Below are 23,213 nucleotides of genomic sequence, written 5' to 3'. Positions count from 1 at the left end.
TGTCATGGGTGTTATGTTGGGAGCTCCCTTCACAAACGTTCTATAAATACCCAACTCCTCCCTCCTGTGTTGCATTTCCCATTTCCTAGTTCCCATGTCATCTTCTTTCTTGGTTTACTCCCTAATTTTGGTGAGTTACATCCTGTAGACTTTTAGACTTTGCATGTTTGAGAATGTTTTATTCTATCCTTACATTTGATCAGTTCATTTACTCTAAGCTAAAATTCATTCCTATTTTTAATACATTACTCTTTGGTTTGGTTTTTTTCATTTATTATGCTGTACACTTAGTGAGCACCTTTCAATCTGAGAATTCATGCCTTCACTTTCGAGAAATATTATTTTAAAAAAATTTTTTCTAATGACTGTGTTCTGTTTCTCCTTACTAGCTGGATATTGGATTTCTAGAGTTGATCTGTAAATTTTCCTATCTTTCTCTCTCTTACTGTCCATCTCCTTTTTTTTTCTTACTTTATCAGAGAGTTTTTCTAATCCTTTTACTCAACATTTTGTTTTAGCTATTATATTTTTACTATCCAAAAGCTCTTTCTTATTGTTTGTTCCCTTTTTTGCAATCATGTTCTATTCCTTAATCTTTTCTTTTCTCTCTCTGAGGACATCATGGCTTCTTTGAAGCATTCTTCTCCTCTCAGCATTGTCTCTGTTTCCTCTAAGTTCCTTTTTTCTCTTTGTTTCTTTGTTTGCTTCACGTTGGAGGCTTCCTTCCAAAGTCTGATTCTCTTTTGATGCCCTATCCTATTTAAGAGTGAGTCACTAAAAAGCTGACTAGAAGCTTTGAAAATGGGCTTCTAATAGGGTCATAGAGTAGCTGGAAGATTTTTGTGGGAGAGGGTCACCAAATATCAGTATCTTTAGGTCTTTTCTCTAGGACGGTTCCGTTTCCTCTGAGAAGGCTCTTCCAATATTCCTGGTGGGGTGTGGAGTGGTAAGGCTGCCAGTGTGCTACAGCTGACCAGAGGAAGGGAGTTGGGAATTTCACTGTTCAGACACAGAATGTCCTTTAATCCCCAGTTTTCAATTCTATTCTCGTCCTGCCTTTCTCGGTGCTCAGTGTCCCGAAGTCCAGATGATCTCTGGTTGTTTTTCCAGAGACTCCTGCAAAGGTGGGGGGAAATAGTCTCCTTACTCAGCCAGGTGAGAGTGGGCTTTTTTTCTCAGCAGTGAGAGTCTAACTACTTTTAAATAAATTTCAACTCGCCATGTCACCCTGCTTTCTATGGTACCAGATGCCTCTAATTCCTAAACCTTTCCAGAGAGCGGTGAGTCAGTTTGCTTTTCTCCCTCTGCAGGCACTTGGCTCTGACCTGTCTCCACTCTGCTAAGTCGTGCACCATCCTTCCACCCACTTTCCATCTTTGTATCCTGTGGTTTATGGTTATTTATGTCTCCTTGATTTATCAAAGATAGAGCTTGTCCCTCCTTTTCTAGTTTTTCCTATTGTTCAGGGATGATTTTTTTTGAGAAAAGAAGAATGAATGAGGGACAGAGTAGAGATATCTTTATTCTGATTGAAACCAGGAGTCTCTAGCCTTTTCTATTTCATAGGCCATTTATCACACTATACTCTCTTCTGTCAGTTCTATTCTGGTTCATAATTTCTGTCTTCCAGACATTCTGGGTGACTAGCCATCTTGCTTTACTGGTTTCAGACATGCAACATTAAGTTTATTAATGAATTAACAAGCTACACATCTACTTACCATATTCTATTTGCAGTAATTGTTGTCTGCAGTTGAATAGGGTATACTGAACTGAATATACATTTAATTGGGAGGAGATTATTCATCAATTGGGAGACCATTAGTCCTCAATCTCTTTGGGGACTTGTTTTTCTTATCAGATAGGCTGATTATTCTGTTTGCCTTCCTGCCCCTCCATTCTCACACTTCTCCGTATCCCGGGAGACTGACCTCTATGGATGACTCCCCTTGCCCATCCCTACTCACTGCCATTCCACCCACCTCACTCTTCCCGTGCCTTGATGCACTTCTGGCAACATTACTCTACAGCCACAGCTCCTGAAGTATAATGGCTTCAGGCTTCACAAAGGAACACTTCCTGGCTGGTTCCCTTGACCCTGCCCCTACCTCTGTAAATAGTCTCTTTAGTAAACTCTCTTCAGCTATCCCTGTGTGCCATTTGTTTCCTATCAGGACACTGACTGATATATCAGTAAAAAAAAAAGATTTTTAACTAGCTCATCTCTAAAGTCCCCCAAGTTCCTATGTTCTATGATTTTTACAAAAGTTAAGTATACAGTTGGCACTTAACTAAAGACTCTCAGCATATTAGGGGCTTCCTTTCTATCAAGATTCTATCTTGATAGAATCTTTGCACCATAGCAAAGAAACTCTCCAAATAATTATGCTCAGCCCCCAGAAAATAAAAGCATTGTCAGTACAACCTAGACTAGCAGGGAAAGCTAGGATATACATATTGTTCCCTTTAGGTAATGGAGTCAGATAGTTCTGATAAAAGTACATTTGCTACTGTTTATTCAATTTTTTTAGTTGAGGTATAATTGACATACATTATATTAGTTTCAGATGTACAACATAATGATTCGATATTTGTATATATTGCAAAATGGTCACCATAATAAATCTGGTTAACATCTGTCACCATACATAGTTACAATCTTTTTTCTTGGGATGAGAACTTGTAAGATTTACTCTCTTAGCAACTTTCAAATATGCAATACAGTATTATTAACTATAGTCGCCATGCTGTACATGCATTACATCTCTGTGACATTTATTTTATAACTGGAAGTTTCTACCTTTTGACTCCCTTCACTCATTTCACCCACCCCCACCCCCACCTCTGGCAACCACCAATCTGTTCTATGTATCTATGAGCTTGGTGTTTTTTTGGTTTTTTTTTTTGAGATTCCACATATAAGTGAGATCATATGGTATTTGTCTTTCTCTGTCTGACTTATTTCACTTAGCATAATGCCCTCAAGGTCCATTCATGTTGTTGCAAATGGCAAGATTTCACTCTTTTTTATGGCTGAATGATATTCCATTGTCTGTGTGTGTGTGTGTGTGCGTGTATATATATATATATATATTCTTTTGTTGTTGTTGTTGTTGGTTTGGTGAAGAAGATTGGCCCTAAACTAACATCTATTGCCAATCTTCCTCTCCCTGCCCAAAGAAGATGGTCCCCAAGCTAAGATCTGTGCCAATCCTCCTCTACTCTGTATGTGGGACGCCGCCACAGCATGGCTTGATGAGCAGTGTGTAGGTCTGCACCCAGGATCCAAACCCGTGAACCCTGGGCCACCTCAGCGGAGTGCACAAACCCAACCAATACACCACCAGGCCAGCCCCTACACCACATTTTCTTTATCCATTCATCCGTTGATGCACACTTAGCTTGTTTCCATATCTTGACTATTGTAAACAATGCTGCAATATACATGTGGGTGCATATATCTTTTCAAGTTAGTTTTTTTGTTTTCTTCAGATTAATACCCAGAAGTGGAATTGCTGGATCATATGGTAGTTCTATTTAATTTTTTAAGGAAACTCCATACCATTTTCCATGGTGGCTGGACCATTTTACAGTCCCACCAACAATGCACAAGGGTTCCCTTTGATCCACATCCTTGCCGACGCTTATTTCTTGTCTTTTTGATAATATCCATTCTATCAGGTGTGAGGTGATATCTCATTGTGGTTTTGATTTGCATTTCCCTGATGATTAGGGATGTTGAGCATCTTTGCATGTTGGCCATCTGAATGTCTTCTTTGGGAAAATGTCTATTCAGACCCTCTGCTCATTTTTTAATTAGGTTGTGTTTTTACTATTGAGTTGTATGAGTTCTTTATGTATTTTGAATATTAACCCCTTATCAGATATATGATTTGCAAATATTTTCTCTCATTCAGTATGTTGCCTTTTCATTTTGTTGATGGTTTCCTTTGCCGTGCAAAAGCTTTTTAGTTCGATGTAGTCCCACTTGTTCATTTTTGCTTCTGTTGCCTTTGCTTTTGGTGTCAAATCCAAAAAATCATTACCAAGACCAATGTCAAGGAGTTTGCTGCCTATGTTTTCTTCTAGGAGTTTTGTGGTTTCAGGTCTTACATTCAAGCCTTTAATCCATTTTGAGTTAATTTTTGCATATGGTGTAAGATAGTGATCCAGTTTCATTCTTTTGCATGTGGCTGTCCAGTTTTCCTAGCACCATTTATTGAAGAGACTGTCCTTTCTCTGTTGTATATTCTTGGTTCCTTTGTCATAAGTTAATTGATCATATAAGCATGGGTTTATTTCTCGGATCTCTATTCTGTTCCATTGATCTATGTGTCTGTTTTTATGCCAATATATTTGCTATTTTTGACTTTGAAAACACAGAGACAGCCAGAATTAATTCCAAAGATTCAAGCATTTCTTTTTCTTTACCTTCTTTTCCCTTAGATATTCACTCCATCAAAGGTCCAGAAAAATGAAAAAAGAAAAATTTTCACCAATCCTCTCATTAAAAAAGGAAATGAATTCCTTGACCTCATCGCCACTACAGACACCAGATTATTTCTTTTTCCAGGCATAGCCAGACTTTTTATATCTACTGAACTTTTCCACTTTCTTACCTCTCATAGACCCTGCAACCCATTCCTATTTTAAACCGCTCTTGCCAAAGTTTTGTTCAACTTCTTTGATGCTAAATCCAATGGATACTTCTTAATCCTTGTCTTACTTGACCTCTCAGGCAGCATTTGACACCACTGCCACTCCTTTCACAAAATACTCTCTTCCTTGTCTTTGCTGTTCTCTCACCTTTCTGCTTTTCCTCCTAATATCTGATTACTTCACAATCTCTTCAGTTGACATCTCTTCCTCTGCCCATAGCTCATATGTTCATGCTTGTCGGAGCTCTGTCCAAATCTTCCTCATCTTTCTACCTATACTTCTCTACTAGATGTTCTCCACTTCTGTGGCTTCAAAAACCAGTTATATAGGGGCCTGCCCAGGCAGCTGCGGAGGCCCAGGGTTCGCCGGTTTGGATCCTGGGTACGTACCGACGCACTGCTTGTCAAGCCATGCTGTGGTGGTGTCCCATATAAAGTGGAGGAAGATGGGCAGGGATGTTAGCCCAGGGCCAGTCTTCCTCAGCAAAAAGAGGAGGATTGGCAGATGTTAGCTCAGGGCTGATCTTCCTCACAAAAAAAAAAAAAAAAGCAGTTATATACTAATGACTCTCGAGTGGGCCATCTCAAGTCCAGATCTCCCTCCTGACCTTCAGAGAAATTGTTTATACCTAATACTAGATAACTCCATCAGTATGCCCACAGATTCCTCATACTCAACATTTCAGCTTCCCCTCAAACTTATTTTTTCATCTACATTCCTTATTCCAATGAATCACACCATGCCAGAGACCTGAGTATAATCCTTGACTCTTTCCTGTTCCCCATCTCATACCAAATCAATGACCAAGTCCTATTGATTCTGTCTGAGATGTACCTTAAATCTATCATCCAGTTCTCTCCATTCTCACTGCCACTCCCCTAGACCAAATCATCTCCCTACTTCTAATATTGTTACCCTTAAATGGAGATGTTATAATAGAGCCAGGGTGATCTTTCTAAAATACAGATATGATCATGTTACCTTCTTCCTAGAAGCCTGCAATGGTTTTACACTACTATCAGGATAAAGCCCAAATTCCTCAACATACTTTACAAGGCCCGGCATCTGGTCTCCTACTCTGTCATCCAAATTACAATATGCTGTAGCCAAATTAAGCCCCTTTTAGTTCCTTCAATAAGCCATGATCACTCTTACTCTAGATATTTCCACATGATGTTCCCTCCACCTGATACATGCCTATCCAATGTTCCCAGTGTTATCATGCTATCAATATTTCTTGACTAACATCTACAAATCCTTATGTCTCAGCTAAGATGTCCTATGCCCTCTAAATCTGGATTAGCTCTGCTCCCATAGCACACTACTTATGCACTTATCACATTCTATTATAGTTGCCTATTTACTTGTCTCTAGTCCTCTTTTCGATCATAAGCACTGTGAGTGTTAAAACTGTACCCATTGGGGTTGGCCCAGCGGTTTAGCAGTTAAGTTCGCGCACTCCGCTTAGGCAGCCCAGGGTTCACAGGTTTGGATCCCGGGCACGGAACAACGCACTGCTTATCAAGCCATGCTGTGGCGGCGTCCCGTATAAAGTAGAGGAAGATGGGCACGGATGTTAGCCCAGGGCCAATCTTCCTCAGCAAAAAGAGGAGGATTGGCAATAGATGTTAGCTCAGGGCTACTCTTCCTCAAAAAAAAAACCTGCACCTATTATATTTCCAATGCCTTGAACATCACCTGGCACAAAGCAGCCACTAAAGAAAGAATGGCTGAATGATGAACAAATGAATAAACAAATAAGACATCGGATTAAATGTAGTACCAGTGAAAGGACATTTTACATGTGGACTTCCTTTCCTTTGCTTTCTCTCCTCTCAAAAAATAAATAACAAGTTACCATTCTCTCCAAATAAGCCATTGCTTACAAAGAGCTAATTAATGTATAGTTCCATATGACAGCTACAGAGAATTCTGTCTGAGCTTTTGCATTCTCCTTCATTTCTCTCTTTCCTCTTACATAAAAAATTTTCAAACTGAAAGTTTAAACAGGCTTAAGAAAGACTAAGCATGTGGCTGACTTTCTCTTGATCTGCATGATGCCCAGTCTGTGTTCCCAAACCATCCCCAAACTTGGTAGAGTATGTACATGGGATAAAAAAGAACCTAGGATAACATTTTATTTGAACCAGAACTCCAAAACGTTAATTAAAGTTGAGCACACCTGCTCTGAACTGCAAAGTCAGAGATTTATGTGAACTTGTAAAGTTGAGGCTTTCTGACCTCTTGTAGGATTTATATTTCGTTTAAATAAGCATTTCTTCTTTGTAATGCAATATTGAAAAAAAAAAGTTTATTTCAGTGACTAACCTGCTGGCATAAACAGACATGCTGTTCAGTTCCTTTGTTGCCTGGTCTTTACACTTTTTACCCACTGCTTGTCAAATATTTAATTTAAGGTTTGGGGTGAAAATAAGCAGGCCCAACTATCAGGCCTAGAATTTCTTGCCCTAACCTTAACTTGTTAATGAGGTGATCTAAAAAAATATCCATGCATTCAAACTCCACACTTAATCTAAGAGCTTTTTAATACATTTGTTCACAGATCTGCTCACTGTTTGGATGGTATTTATCACAAGCAGGACTTGTTCGATTACAATGTGTGCCCACATGCACAGTCCTTTCAGATAAGACAGTTTTCAATCAAAGGAAGGCATTCTGATTTGGAGAGTCAGATGCTAATGCCTCTAGAAAGAGAGGGTTCTGTGAGGCTAACGCATTCAAGTCGGTTACCTTGGACAGGTTCATTCCCAGCACCGTGAGGGTCACCAAGCCAGCACAACAGACCAAAGCACTGGAGCTAGAGAGGCCAGAACTTGGTGGGATGTTTCCATCCACCAAGCAATTCATTCCAGTCAGGTCACTGAGACCAAAGTGTTCCTAAGAATAGAGAGGAAAACAGAACTAGTAACTTCTGTGTCGGATTCAAGGAGTAGCAAAACGTTCTTTCATTTCCCATAGAGCAAAAGTCTATCAATGGACTCATTATGCTATTTATAGAAGCGGCTTGTGCAACTGAATTTAGTTGAGCCTATACATGACATTTTATTTAGTGGCTCTTGGCTACAGGATGCAGTAATCTGAAGATTACTTTCTACTTTGTTCAACAAAAAGCTACTGATTCATTTCCTAAAATTGCCTTGAATGATCTCTTTCTTGAATATTAATTGATTTGAACAAATATGGAAAAAATATTAAACAATTATAATTCAACTTCTCAAGTGGCAAGACAAGAAATACACAATTATTAGGAAGGCAGTTTAAATCTCTATGTAGCACATCCTAACGCTCTGTGATTTGTAAAAGTCTAACACCGAGCAGTGGCTTATTTCTACAGCATGTCTTTCTTCAGAAGGTCCCCTGAAGAAAAAAGTGTTCCAAATTTCCTCAGTTCTGTTTTACTTACAGAAAAACCTAGGCACCAAAAGATTAAGAGACTTTCCCAAGATCACATCTAGGGAGTTGGACGTAGGATCCAGGTCTCTGATTTCTGGTTCTGAACTTCTCCACTGCAGTCAGAAACCTGGGCCAGCAACCTGTCACTGTGATTTAATGTAAGTCTGCTATCTGAGGAAATCCAGATTTTTACTAGAGTTTATAGATACAATTTAACCATATGGTAGCTTTCAAGACAGCCAAATTAGAATTCACCCACAAATGGGATTGCAGACTCTAAACAAAGCAGGGAGACTCCATTTCTACAAATAAGAAAGCCCAAAGAAATAATCAGACTCCAATCTAAGGATGGAAAGCTCTAGGATACTTAGATGAATATCTAAGGTGAGGACACTTAGGATGATATCATATCATAACCTTTGTGGTTTAGCATTAAAAATAAATTCAAGGCCACCTCTTCCTCAAGAAAAAGTACCACCATGTTTGCAAATTACTCAAACAGCTCAAGACCAAAGTACGAAATACTATTATATTACATAACTATGCATTTCATCATATGTATTATTCCAGGGAGAAATTTCAATAAACTAGTCAGAATAACGAAAGTAAAAACTCTGCAAATAAAAGACTGCTTTTTTTCCTTAATTTTTTTGTCCTTTTTTTCCTGAGTTGGCAAAACTCAGGCACCACAAAAGAAGAGATTCAGTTGGATGAACTTCTCTTCTTGATTTCAAATCATCTAAAAATTTCCTTTCCAGAAATACAAACAAATTATAAACTGAAACACTGCTGCTGCCAATGCCCTTTCATACAGAACATCACACAGCTTGTTTAAAAAAAAATACTTGGAGAACGCTATATATTTAACCATAAACTGATCCACAGGGTGTCTTGAATGTGAATCATACTTACAAACTTATCACGCAATGTTTAAATTAAAATGTACAACAGATTCAAGAACGCAAATGGGTTTTGCCAAATTCTGTAATAGCTGTATCCCAAAAGGATAACATGTTCAATTTAATATAAACAGATTATTCTCTGGAACTTTCTAGTATTTGAATTTGAAGGTTTCTGAACAGGCTAACATTTAAGTTACTTTTCTGCCAAAAATTCATTGTACAAAACTGCTTTTGCAGATAAGTTGTCAAACCAAAAAAGAAAGGCTTTAAGACCTGAAATTCTCAAAAACAACACAAAGTAACATGCATTATTTAGGTCACTTGACCCATATGCTACAAAAAGGCATGCTGTTATAAGGAAGATCAAATTGCATTTGCCAAGCAAATGCTTCCAAATACCGTAATTCCCACTAATGCATTTGATAAGGCAAATGATTTGAACATTTAAAACCTGCCAATAGCTTTTCCCATAAGTTATTACCATGTGTCTAGGGGGGCGGGGGAAAGAAAGAAAAAAGTGAATGCGGGAATTCTAAGACCAGAACTACCATAGTTAGAGTACAGGACTACACATCAGAAATAAATGTGATGCACTTCTGTAATGGATATGCCACTGAGTCCTAGGCTACTCATGACAAAGTTTCAGATAGGCTCGCCAGCCAGTAAGGAATACAAGCTCTCTAAAACATGGATTTTAACAAATCAAACTGATTTAGCAAATCAATTTTTTTTGTCCTTCATATTTTTTTAATTAGGGGAGAAAGTGGGAATATTTCATTTTCTTGTTCTTGTACATGACAATAGAGACGTTCAAGGTAATTATTCAATGTTTCTAGGAAAATACTTATTCTAATAAATTTCACTACATCCTTTTTTTAACTCCATCTGAGGAAGTAATAGCAATACCAGTTACCATTTATTGAATACCTACTATGTGTCAAGCACTGTGTAATCTTTGCAACAACTCTTTGTCGGGATAGCATGACATCATTTTCCAGAACACAAATCTGAGACTTAAGAGGTTAAATTAACACAGCTGGGTAGAGCCCAGATTCAAACCCAGGGCTGTCCTACTCTAAATCCTATTACCGTATACACCTATATATCCCTAGAACAAAAAGCAAATTATATTACTAGAATGTATCCTTCAAAAGAAAATTTTAACAAAGAGTTAAAAACCAGAAAGAAGTTTATCAGATGCATCTGATTTATGAACAGCCGCTACTGCCCCCTGTGAACACTACCATATGAACAATCATTTCTACCCCATCCCCTGAAAGACACAAATTAGCAAAATAGAACAGAAACATCAGTTAGTATTGAAAGGAGACAAAAATGACATAGTAAATAAAATAAAGCTTGATGTAATACACATCATAATCTCAACTGCTTGTAGATGCATTATAAACTGATTTACCTGAATTCCTTTAAATCCACATAGGAAATAGTTGTGCCACAGAGGCTTGCTTTTGTCAATCTGAATGTTATTAGCACTAGTACTAAAGTCCCTGCAAAAACAAAAGACACCATTAATTTAAGCCTACAGGCCTGTGCTGCAAAATCGATGGCTGGCTGCTGCCATCTTGTGCCAAGACAGTGATACTGAAATTTCATTTTTCAGTTACTTTCAATATATGTGCTTCACAGTCTTCCCAAAAACAACAAACATCTCCAGCTGCTAAAAGTTAAGAGAAGAAGTTATAGTGACCTTAATAACTACACTACTTCCCAGTGACCCTTTTTACTTCCTGAAACAGAGAGGAGCCAATATATTTTAGCATAATCTACACCACTTTTTATTTCATGATGGTCTTTGTTAAGCTGGTGTAAACCACATAAATGCTTATCCTTTGGGCCTGCTGTTGGACACACTTCTAACCGGAACAGAAGTACTCAAAGCTTTCTTTCCCCACACTCTCTGCCACCCATCTGATTTCACCATCTGCACAGTTTAAGAAAAAGAAGGAAGAAACAAAACAAATAATGATTCTAATGGATCATAACTCATTGAATAAGATTCCATGAATCCACACTGATACAAATTAATAAATGAATAAATAGATAAATGAAGGAGAAGGGAAAGCTCTTCCTTAGAGTAAAATGCCAGCTAATAGATGTGGAAAAAATGATGAAAATCAAAAAATCGCTATTTGGCAAACTCCATGATAATTGTTTCAGGAAAGAATCATCAAGGAATGCTAAAGTTAGTGAATAAAAATTTGATGAGAAACAAGATATTTACATGGACTCAAAGTATTTCCCCACCAGATACTTATTGCAAAGGGAAACAATAGTAACTTCATGGTTAAGAAATCTGGCAGACACCACCTTAACCAAGCAATGAAAATTAACATTACCAGTAAAGGGACATCACATGCCTCCTTGATACGATGCCCTGAAGACACATCAGTTGATATATGGGAATTCTTTGTACTATTTTTGTGACTTCTTTTGTAAGTCAGAAATTATTTCAAAATAAAAACTAGATAGGCTTCTAGATCAGCCAAAGGACAAAATATATAAAAAGCGGGGGGGCAGGGGGGGCGGGGCGGGGATCAATTAAAGAGTAAGGAAATAAGCAACATTCCCCACATTGACTGAGTGCTTTTCATATGATTTACTGAATACCTACTATGTGTCAGTCATTGTAGTAGGTGTCATCCATGCATTATCTTAACTCAATAACATGGATACATCGTCGCCTAAGAAAAATATTTAATGACCACTTAAGTATCTAAGACATTCAAAGGAATTTAAAGGTAAAAGGCAAAGGACTTATCTTTTAAGCGTCTGTAATCTAGCTGAGACAAACATGAACACAAATCACTACCACACATCACCGTCATGTGATAGTGTGTAATATGGAGTGGTGTACAAGGCCAAGAGGGTATCATTTCTGTCAATTTATCTCTTGTTTTCCATTTCTTCTATACTTCCAGTGTTTCTTTTCCTTGTATTTCTGACTGCCACTTCACTTTGGTGGTTTTCTGTGATGGTTTTCTCAATTTCTCTTTATGTATGATTTGTGACTCTGGTCTGATTTTTTGTTTAGTGGTTACCATGAGGTTTGTATAAAAGATCTCATAGATGAGCTAGTCTACTTTCTGATAGCCTCTTATCTACATTAGCCTAAGCAGGTTCCATCCCTTTCCTCTTCCCTTTCCATGTTTCTGTTGTCACAAATTATTCTTTTTTGTGTTGGGAGTTTGTAAATAAATTGAAGGGTTTATAATTATTTTTTGGTGCTGTCTTTCCCTTTATCTTTCATATAATTTAATTTATTTAATTGTTTGCTAGCCTATTCTGATAGAGAGCTGCAATTTTCTGATTTTGTCTGTCTATTTATCTCCTTGCTTAAAGCTTTGTAAACCTTTGCACTTTTGTTTCAAGTAGGAGGGCATCCTTCATCATTTCTTGCAAGACAAGTCTAGTGGCAATGAACTCCCTCAGCTTTTGTTTATCTGGGAAAGCTTTTATTTCTCCATCGTATCTGAAGGATAATTTCGCTGGATAGAGTATTCTTGGATGACAGTTTTTGTCTTTCAGTATTTTGAATATTTCATCCCATTCTCTCCTAGCCTATAAGATTTCTGCTGTGAAATCCACTGAAACCTGATGGGGGTTCCTTTGTAAGTTATTTTCTTCTCCCTTGCTGCTCTTAATATTTTTTCTTTGTCATTAACTTTTTGTGTGTGTGTGTGAGGAGAACCAGCCCTGAGCTAACATCCAATGCCAATCCTCCTCTTTTTTGCTGAGGAAGACTGGCCCTGGGCTAACACTCGTGCCCATCTTCCTCTGCTTTATATGGGATGCCGCCACAGCATGGCTTGACAAGCAGCGCGTTGGTGCGCACCCGGGATCCGAACCGGTGAACCCCGGGCTGCCGCAGTGGAGCGCGTGCACTTAACCACTTGCGCCACCAGGCCGGCCCCTGTCATTGACTTTTGACAGTTTTAATATTATATGCCTTGGAGAAGGTCTTTTGGCATTGATGTAATTAGGAGTTCTATTGGCTTCATGTACTTGTATGTCCAGTTCCTTCCCAGGTTTGGGAAGTTCTCAGCTATTTCTTTGAACAAAAGAAAAGATCTATTCTATTTTTTATGCTTTCTACATTATTTTTTTTTTTTTTTTGGGTGAGGAATATTGGCCTTTACCTAATGTCTGTTGCCAATCTTCCTCTTTTTGCTGAGGAAGACTGGCTCTGCGCTAACATCTGTGCCCATCTTCCTCTATTTTGTATATGGGATGCTGCCACAGCATGGCTTGATGAGCAGTGCGTCGGTCCACGCCTGGGATTCGAACCTGCAAACCCTGGGCCGCCAAAGCAGAGCACGTGAACTTAACGACTACACCACTGGGCCAGCCTCCATTATTTTTTAATCTCATTATTTGTGTTCTTCACATCCAGAATTTCTGTTTGGTGTTTTTTTTCAGAGCTTCAGTCTCTTTGGTGAAGTATTCTTTCTGTTCATTAATTTTATTCCTGAGCTTGTCGAACTGTCTTTCCGAGTTTTCTTGTGTCATTGAGTTTCTTCACGACAGCTATTTTGAATTCTTTGTCAGTTAGATTGTATTCTTCTGTGACTTCAGGTTTGGTTTCTGAAGAGTTGTCATTTTCCTTCTGTTCTGCAATGTTACTGTAGCTCTTCATGGTGTTTTATGAACTGATCCTCTGTGGATGCATTTACGGTAGTAATCACCTTTCCTTATTTGGGTGCAGCTTTGGTTACTTTGGTTCTGGTCTCCTTTGGGTCTTGTGTTCCTCCATTGGCTCTATGTGGGCTCAGATGCTGCTGTCTCATGCATCACCTGCACTGCTGTTCCTGGGCTATCTTGGGGTACTGGTTGCACCACTGGTAGGGGTGCTGGATTCACAAGTGTCACTGTCACTGGTGCGGGCCTGGGGACCCGAGGACTTGTATGCAGCCCCCACTGCTGGTGGAGTTGGTGTTGGGATTGCCACCACTGGGGGCTGGGTCACTAGTTCTTCTGTGGTTCCTGTTGCTTCTGGTCACAGATTCCCCCTGTCACCATTGTGGGGGGGACAGGGGCTGTTTTTTCTGTTTCCGCCCCATCTGCTTGTAGTTGTGCCTGTTGGTTGCTCTGCATTTGTGTGGGCGGGGCCACTGCAGCACAGTGGGCGCTCCCATGGGCTCAGCTATCTCCACTCCACAGGCGTTTGTGTACAGGCCAGGGTGCCCCCGCCTTCACTCACAGTAGTGCTGGCCACTGTGTGAGAATCCACGTCCTGGGTCACTGCTGCTGGGGGACAGAGGGGGCCACTCCTCTAGTTCCACTGCTTCCTGGGACTCCAGTCCACTCACCTTCAGATGTATAGCTGCATGGATCTCTCAGCCATCCTGTTGCGCTGTGTAGGGAATCCTCTGTTGGTTAATGGATGTCTGTTTAGTTGTAACTTAGAGGGGAGAGACAAAGGGAACAACTCACTCTGCCATAATGCTTGAGGGCGTCATTTCTATAGTCAGTATATTAGGGTGCAAAGGAGAGGCCTTCCTGGAGGTTCAGAGAAGTTTAGTGACTCTCCAAGGACACACACAGTCTGACTCCAGCTCACAAGTACTTTGCTGTCACCCACAGAAGTTAAAATATATTGCCCACAGTCAACAAGAGAATTTGGAAAACAGATAAAGTTATGCTAGCAAAACTGACTGGGTTCTGTTCCTAGCTAAGCAGAGATCTTGAAAGTTACTACAAAGAAAAGAAAACCTGGAAGGAGTGGGGAGGTAGGGGTGGTGGTATATTAGGAAAAGTAGAGGAGGAAATCTGCACAGATATAGGAAGCTAGATGAGAAACATCAAGGAAGCTGAAAAGTACCAGCTCCTACAGAATTAGAAACATAGCTTAAGTCTGTCATAGAAAAAACTTCTCTTTGATTAGTTATTTCATGTTTGCTTTTTCCAGCATCCCTGTCTTGCCTCTCTGCCTAGCCCTTTCCTAAGGTTCAAAAATAGGCACTCATTTTCCCACTAACCTTCATTCCTGCATTTCATTACCCATCTGCTTTCTCTACTCTTGTACCCATATTACAGAATGCTAAGAAAAAGTCCTGAAAATGAGCAGACATGACTCACTACATTGATAGTTTTCCACTTACACATTTTATTCATTCATTCAGTGGTTCTTCCAACCAACATTTGCCCAGTGTCTACCCTGTGTGTTCAGGCACCGGGCTAGACCATTTACAATAACAATATCATCAAAAAATAAATACTTAGAGAAAAATTTGACAAAAGATGTACAAGACATGTACCCTGAAAATAACAAAATATTTCTGAGGGAAATTGAAGAAGACCTAAATAAATGGAGAGATACCACATTCAGGGATTGGAAGAGTAAATACTGTTAAGATGTCAATTCTTCCCAAATTGATCTATACATTCAGTGCAACTCCAGTAAAAATCCCATCATGCTTTCCACAGAAATTGAATAGCTGATTGTAAAATTAATAAGGAAAGACAAAAGATCTAGAATAGCCAGAACAAATTTGAAAAAGAAACAATAGTAGAGGATTTACACTACCTGATTTCAGGACTTCTTATAAAGCTACAGTTTTCAGATAGTGTGGTATTGGCATAAAGATAGACAAATACATCAATGGAACAGAATAGAGTCCAGAAATAGACCCATATATATACGTCCAATTGCTTTTCAACAAAGGTGTCAAGATAATTCATCATGAAAAGATAATATTTCCAACAAATAGTAGGAAACAATTAGATAGCCATAGGCAAAAAAATAAACCTCAACTCTTATCTCACGCCACATACAAAAATTAACTCAAAATGTATCACAGATCTAAATGTAAGAGCTAAAACTATAAAACTTCTGGAAGAAAACACTGGAAAAAATTTTAGTGACCTTGGATTTGGCACCAGTTTCTTAATTACAGTCAAAAACTACAAACTGTGAAAGAAGAAAACATCAATAAATAGGACTTCATAAAAATTAAAAACTACTCTTCTTAAAAAGGCACAACAAAGAAAATAAAAATCCAAGCCACCGGCTGGATGAAAGTACTTGCAAAATACACATCACAAAGAACTTGTATCTACAACATATAAGGAACTTACAAGGCAATCATGAAAGATGAAAAACTTATTTAAAAATGGGCAAAAGATTTGAACAGACTCTTCAACAAAAAAGAAACTAGATGGCAAATTAGTACATGAAAAGATGTTCAACATCATTAGTTAGAGAAATTAAAATTAAAAGGCACAATGTGATACTACTACACACTTATGAGAGTGGCTAAAATTTAAAAAGAGATGTTAGCAAAGACATGGAGCAACTGGAACTCTCAAACACTTGTGGTGGGAAGGTAAAATGGTATAACCACTTTGGAAAACAGGCAAGTTCTTAAAAAGGTAAACCGGACTGTCTACTCCTAGGTATTTACCCAAGAAAAATGAAACACATGTCCACAAATAGATTTTTACACAAATATCCATAGCAGCATTATTCATAATAGCCAAAACCTGGAAATGATCTAAATGCCCATCAGTGGCGAATAGATAAACAAATTATGGTATCTCCCATGCTATGAATGTTACACAGTGTGTGGACAATTCTGGGAGGCATGCTGCATACTTCCTAGGGATCCTGGTGGAATGAAGCCCCTTACCTACAGCAGGGGCTACCTGCCTTGATAATTCACCTCTACTTCCCTAACTCATTCTCCATGCTCTTTCACTACTGCTCCTGGGACCAATTCCCAAATACTCTGCTTTCATCCAAGTCTGTCTCAGGCTCTGCTTTTGTGAAAAAATGAAACTGAAACCATGTATTTATCATGGTGGGAATGGTTAAGTGAATTTGAGTAAATCAATATGACAAATTATTACGCACCGAGTTTTAAATGTTTACAAACAATGACAAGAAATTGTGTTTGAAATAATGTAAGGTTTTCTTTGAAGGGTCCAAAATGTACATAAGATATATTCTCAATCATGCAAAATAAATGGAAAAAATATCTTATACAATAAGTTCCATATAAAAGTCAGGAATTTCTATATCTTGCACAACTGGTATAGTGCCTTATCAATGGCACACATAAAGTATTAGCTGAATGAACGAACATTACTGCAGGCAAACTGTCCAATGAACAATAAGACAAAAATATAATGTGCCAGTTATATGCCAAAATCTTTTTTTGTAGTTAGCAAATCAAATCCATCATATTATAAGCAAATAGAGCTTATCTCGGGAATGCAAAAAGAGTTCAACATTAGAAAATCCATCAGTGTAATTCATAATATTATTTTTTACCTGTTATGCACCAGACTCTATGTTTGAAACTGAGGCTAGATAGAGCATTGGAGAGGCAACAGTACCTGAAGTCACAGAGCTTACAATCTACTGGGGGATACAGGCAAGTAAGCAGATAATTATAACACAGCACGGTCAGATGCTATGACAAGAGAATTCAAGGGTGCCCTAGGAACATAAGAAAAGCACCAGCCCTGACTTTTCTGGAGATTGTTACCTCCATAGATAATAAATACCTTCTGGGCAAGACAGAGTTATTTTCATCTTTCTGTGGCCCAGCATCTAAAACAACATCAGACACATGGTGAGTCTTCAGCAAATGTCTCTTGAATGAATGAGCAAATGAACAAATATCAAATAGTAGCCTTAGATTCTTTTGGAAGTCAGATACAAATTTTCAATAAGTTAAATGATTTATTATAAATTTGATGTCTCCTAAAGAGTTCATTTGGGTACAGATACAACCACACACACACACATACACATACACACAGCATTACACACAGTGGCAATCCTAAATACTCACGGGTACAAGGGATTTGTATTGGCCAGTTGGAGAGTGTGTGTTTTCACAGGTTCCACAGCTATTAACATATCTTGTTCTACAGCCATAGGAAGAACAGAATATCCACAATAATCTATATGCTCTCCTAGAAAAAAGAAGAAAGCATTTTTTATCATTGCTAACATATGAAACAAGAGAATTTCAAGTAAGTTGACATGCAGGAAAAACTTGGCCATGAGCCAGCTTTTAACAGAAAATAAAAATACTATGGTCAGAAATTGATTCAGTTTTCTTTTTCTCCCAGACATCTGAGCCAGGAACTTCTGCTAGCATAAGTATACTGGTTATTAGCTTCTGTTAATTTTGGGACTTCTTTAAATCTTCACAAGTTTTTTTTCTACTGTCTAATTCATAATAATCATCTTCAAATATTTACATTTTGTGACCAATTATGTGGAGCATCAAGAAAAGCAATGACTCCTTTCTCTGTTGCTCTTTTGTATTAACTTTTTAAATACGAACAACCGAAGCCTTCAGCACACTTTTCCTTATATTAACATTATGTGAGTCCCACTCTCTTCCTTACTGGCCAATAAACTCAGTAAAAGTGAAGACTTTGCTTTGTTTGTCTCTGTGGCCTAACCAAATGTCTAACAAATTAGACTGGCACTGACCAGTTGTGTTGAACGTGCTAGACATAGCTTTGTTACTGTTGTTAGTGCCCTCAAGTGATTCCGACTCCTAGCGACTCTACGCACAGCAGAGCAGATCAGCTGCTATTCACAGGGTTTTCAAGGCCAATTTTTTGGGAAGCAGGTGGCCAGGTCCTTCTTTCTAGTCTGTCTAGTCTGGAAGCTCCACTGAAATCTGTCCACCATGTGACCCTGCTGGTGTTTGAAATACCGATGGCGTAGCTGTCAGCATCACAGCAACATGCAGCCGCTGTGGTATGACAACCCAACAGATGAGTGGTGTGGATCCCTGACTGAAACGAACCGCAGCCACAGCGGTAAGAGCACCGAATCTTAACCTCTAGACCACTAGGGCATAGCTAGGATAAAGAAAAAGAAGCTAGAAAAAGAAAGTTCAATCTGCAGTATTTTATATGTAATAAGCAAATGTAGCCTTTTTATTCTAATTCTTCTATGAATCACCAGCAGGAATTTTTTTTCCTATTATGCCATAATGTTTTCTCCAAATTACCATTTAAACTCAAAGTTGTTATTCATAAGACTTAAATACAAAATAACAACTTAAGAAAGATGGGCTGAGCAAGCTCATTTATATTTCCCCAGGACAGGTTTTCATATCTGATTGTTCCCATGGCAGACATCAACCAATTAATAAACACAAAATGAATGGAAGACAACTCAACTGCATGATTATATTTTTAAATAAATATTATTCTACGTATTATTACAGGTAACAAGTCTTTTGTTTCTATGTTTATGTGTCCTTTAAAATGAGATAATGAAGAGGTTTTTTTATGGATTGAGAACGACAGATGGAGAAGTGGTTTTCAAAGTTGTCATTCTCCCCAAATCCCTTCAAAAGACAATAATACAAAACAGTGGTTCACAAGTAGAAAACGTATTTAAATAAGTGAAACTCCCAGATTCTGCTGGGAAGGCTGCAGCATGCATGACAGCCTTCTGAGAATGAACATTCCTCCCCTTGTCAAAACTTATGGAAACACCCAGGTGAGGGGCAGGGAGGGAGCAGAAACTGCTGGCAAGTAAGGATAATAAGATGATTACCTTTTGAATATTTTAATAGAAAATATAATAATGCTTTTAATAAAGATTGAAATTCATTTCATCCCAAGCACTAACTAAATTAACTATATTGGAACATAATCTCCCCTTTTTTTAGTCTGAAAATAGTCAATAAACTTACTAGAATAAAAATTACTTATCAGGAAAATCCTTAGTTTGGAATCCTTACGCCTGAAAGGAAGTGAAACTTGGCTCTCTTCTGAGGGTACTGCTTCTCTGCAGTCGTCTTACAATAGTGAGGAGTTTTTGATGTCCTCCTCCCACTCTGCTGTTTCCAGGCCTTTTCCTTGTCCTTTTTTCCTCGGATGCTCAGCCACATTCTCTCCTCCTCATCATTTTCATCTATGACTCTCTTAGACATTTTGCTCCTCACTGAAGACCTTACCACCTTATTCCAGCCCCTGTCCATCTTAATTCTGCAATAACCTGGACAACATCCAGGTAAACAACCCAGTTCAAAGCCCCAGCTTCCTAATCCCTTGACCTCCAGAGAACTTGACCTCTTTTCTGCTTCAGCCTTCTACTTACGAGGCCTTGACAAATCCAGTAATGACCATAGACCTTCTAATCACGTGGAACTTTTCTACCTATGAAAATTTGGTTTCAAATACCATACACTTTACTAAAACTTCCCATCCTGCCATTTTTCTTACTCAGTTTATCCCACTTGCTTGTTTTTCAGAACTCAGTTCTTTGCCCTTTCTACCCTATAATCTCCCTCCCACCTTTCTTTCTTTTTCTACTCAGCACAGATTCCAGGGTTCATTACTTCCCCTGGTCTCTTGTCTATATCATCAATTTCCTGATGCCATTGTTATTCTCTTGCAACTGTCATCCAAAACAAAACCCCAAACCTAGGTCAAACACAGGCAACTTAGACTAGCTGAGGGGGAAAAAAAATGAACAACTTTGCAGATTGGTACCGCTACAGTTCTAGGGTCTCCAGCTCTAAGTAGGTCTCAGTGCTACCCAGCAAACCTTTTGTTTTTCCTGTCATCTCCCCCTCCTTTCCTTCACAAGGCTATTTCAAATTCTCTGCCTTCTCCTTAAACTTCAAACCCCTCCAACTCTCCCCTACAAGAACTCCCTCAACCTTCTATACCAAAATTATACATTTACCTAGATCAACATGCATCCTTTTCTTCCTTGCCTTCTGTTCAAAGAGTTCAAGTTGCCCTCTTCCTGTGCTTTGAATACCAGCCCCTCATGCCTTCTCAGGAATTCTGTTCCATCAGTTCCTCTCTTCTCAGATATCTTCAACCTCTCTCTCTCTACTGGCTTTACTCCCTTTTCCCTCCCCCCCTCATTTAACCATGCCCAAACATCCCATATTTATAGTCTTTCATTATTTGCTTCAAAATAAAATAAGTTGCCGGAGTTGATAATAATTAAAGCTGGATGTTGGACACATGGGAGTTGATTATTTTATTCCAACTACTTTTTTGTATGTTTACCTTTTCCATTTTAGAAAGTTTTCTTTTTAATCCTCCTTTGACTCTTGGATGTTTCTCAGTTACCCATCTCATTTTCTCTTGATAAAACCTACTCATTCTTCAGGTCACCAAACTTTTAAAAGCAAGGAATTATAGAGTTTCCCAGTATTCTTCTAATCCAATGAACAAACGTAAAACCGTCAATCTACTCACCATAAACTAACAATTTAACCTGCAGCACAGAAAAAGATTTTCATCTCTCATGAAAACAATATTAACAACAGGATTTCAAGAAATTTATAAATTTTAAAGATGAATGGAAAAAATTAACATTAATAACATGGATTGGGAAAGATGAAAGTATAGTGTATTCCTTATGCAAAGCTTATCTTGCTATAGTAGATATATGTGAAATATTTTATTTTTTCAGTTCTCCTGGGAAAAATTCAGAAAAAAAAAATGTATTAAAAAATTTGGATCTTACTAAAGGAGGAAAAAATTAAGAGAAGGAAATTCTGAAATACCTATTATGTTAACTCTTCCTGGTGCTCGAACATAAAACTTGGGAATGGATCCAAACTTAGAGTGAAACATCTCCTTTAGCTTCAGCAATCTGAAAACAAGAGTAGACTATTTCAGAACATCCGTATAATAGAAAAATCCTTAAGATACACACACACACATATTTCATATACCTACCACCATTAATTGACCCTAAAAAAAATAAAAGCAAAATCTTTGACTGATATATTTTCTTGAAAACTCCAGGATGAAACAATACTGTAACCCCCTAAGTGACACAAGAGTATAGCTAAGCACACAGAAAAGTAAAAACTTTAAGATTGATGTATCCAACAGAAAAAACTATTTCCTTCAGTTATAAGGAATATAACTTTCTGTATAATTTTTCAATGACAATCAGGGAAGAACTTCTTTATACTAAAAGAAGTAGCATGGGGTAGTGTATCAGTTTCCTAGCACTGCTGTAATTAAGTACCACAAACTTGGTGACTTAAAACCACAGAAATTTATTGTCTCACAGTTCTGGAAACTAGAAGACCAAAATCAGAGTGTTGGCAGGGCCATGCACCTCTGAAACTTCTAGGGGAGAATCCTTCCTTGCCTCTCTAGTTTCTGGTGGTGACTATCAATCCTTGGCATTCCTCGGCTTGCAACTACATCACTCCCAATCTCTACGTCTGTCATCCCATGGAATTCTCCCTGTGTGTCTCTATCTGTGTCTCTATTTTTCCTTCTTATAAGGACACCAGTCTTATTGGATTAGGGCCCATCCTAATTGAGTATGACCTCATCTTAACTTGATTACACATGTAAAGCTGCTAGTCCAAATAAGGTCACATTCTGAGGTTCCAGGTGGACATGAATTGGGGAAGGGGGGACACTATTCAACCCAGTACAGGTAGTCAGATGAAAACTAGACTGGATATCAGGAGACCACAGCTCTACTTCCAATGGAGCCTCTAATTCAAAGCCAAAGTTTGGCAAATCATTTTCTCTTGGTCTCTCTTCTCTTTTCTCTCTCTCTTCTTCCCAAATTAGAGAATTTGAATTAGATATTCCTCATAGGTCTCTTCCAGATCCAAAACTCTTACAATAGATTTAATAATTTTATACTGTTAAATCATCTCAAGTCATTTCTATGAATACCCCCCACTGTTTGTAGTCTCACCTCATATTGCGGCTAACAACATCAGGACAGTAAATATTTATTAAAGCCTACCACATTCAAGACACTCATTAATTAATTAAATGATCTTAAAGATTAATTAGCTGCAAGAAACAGAAAATCACACCAAAAAAAGCTCAAGAAAAAGGAAATTTATTACCAGGCTAGAAAGATATGTTGAATATTCTTGGAAGTTATTCAAGATGGATTCCTAGGAATTGGAGAGCCATCAGAAACTCTGTTTATATCAGTGTCTTTGGCTCTCTCTTTTCACATCTCATTCTCTCATCCCTCCAGATACACCCTCACCACTTCTCTCTGCTCGGTGCCCTTCACATTCTAGTTGCCTCTGTGAGCCTCTTAGTTTCTGCTCCTCCACATCTTCAGCCTTCATGACACTGTGGCCTCAATTCTACAGGACTTAACAGCTCCAGTGTCCTATACTATCTGATGAAGCCTCTGTGTCCCTTAATTAAAATCCTTAAAAAAGATAATCTGGTTGGCAAAGTTGGACCTGGTTGGCAGGTCCTGCATCCATCCTGGTCCAA

At 38.4% G+C, this 23,213-nt stretch overlaps 1 protein-coding gene across 4 annotated transcripts in view; it reads right to left on the bottom strand.

The window, feature by feature from the left end:
- GALK2 (galactokinase 2) overlaps window positions 1-23,213 on the bottom strand; it is a 134,787-nt gene that overhangs the window by 85,402 nt on the left and 26,172 nt on the right. For 3 of the 4 annotated variants that reach the window (XM_087427015.1, XM_004421559.3, XM_004421558.3), the window contains exons 2-5: window positions 21,503-21,591; window positions 17,792-17,915; window positions 10,393-10,483; window positions 7,411-7,557 (exon numbers count right to left, since the gene is read on the bottom strand). In XM_087427015.1, the coding sequence (XP_087283141.1) occupies window positions 7,411-7,557; window positions 10,393-10,483; window positions 17,792-17,915; window positions 21,503-21,572 (432 nt within the window). In that variant the 5' untranslated portion in view covers window positions 21,573-21,591. The remainder of the gene's footprint in view (window positions 1-7,410; window positions 7,558-10,392; window positions 10,484-17,791; window positions 17,916-21,502; window positions 21,592-23,213) is intronic. The other variant, XM_087427021.1, reaches the window with a different exon arrangement.

This window comes from Ceratotherium simum, chromosome 3, assembly GCF_057802395.1.
Source record: "Ceratotherium simum simum isolate JZ-2026a chromosome 3, ASM5780239v1, whole genome shotgun sequence".
NCBI classification, from domain to species: Eukaryota; Metazoa; Chordata; class Mammalia; order Perissodactyla; family Rhinocerotidae; genus Ceratotherium; species Ceratotherium simum.
Note: the sequence above shows the minus strand (reverse complement) of the source record. Positions and strands in the feature narration are given on the sequence as shown.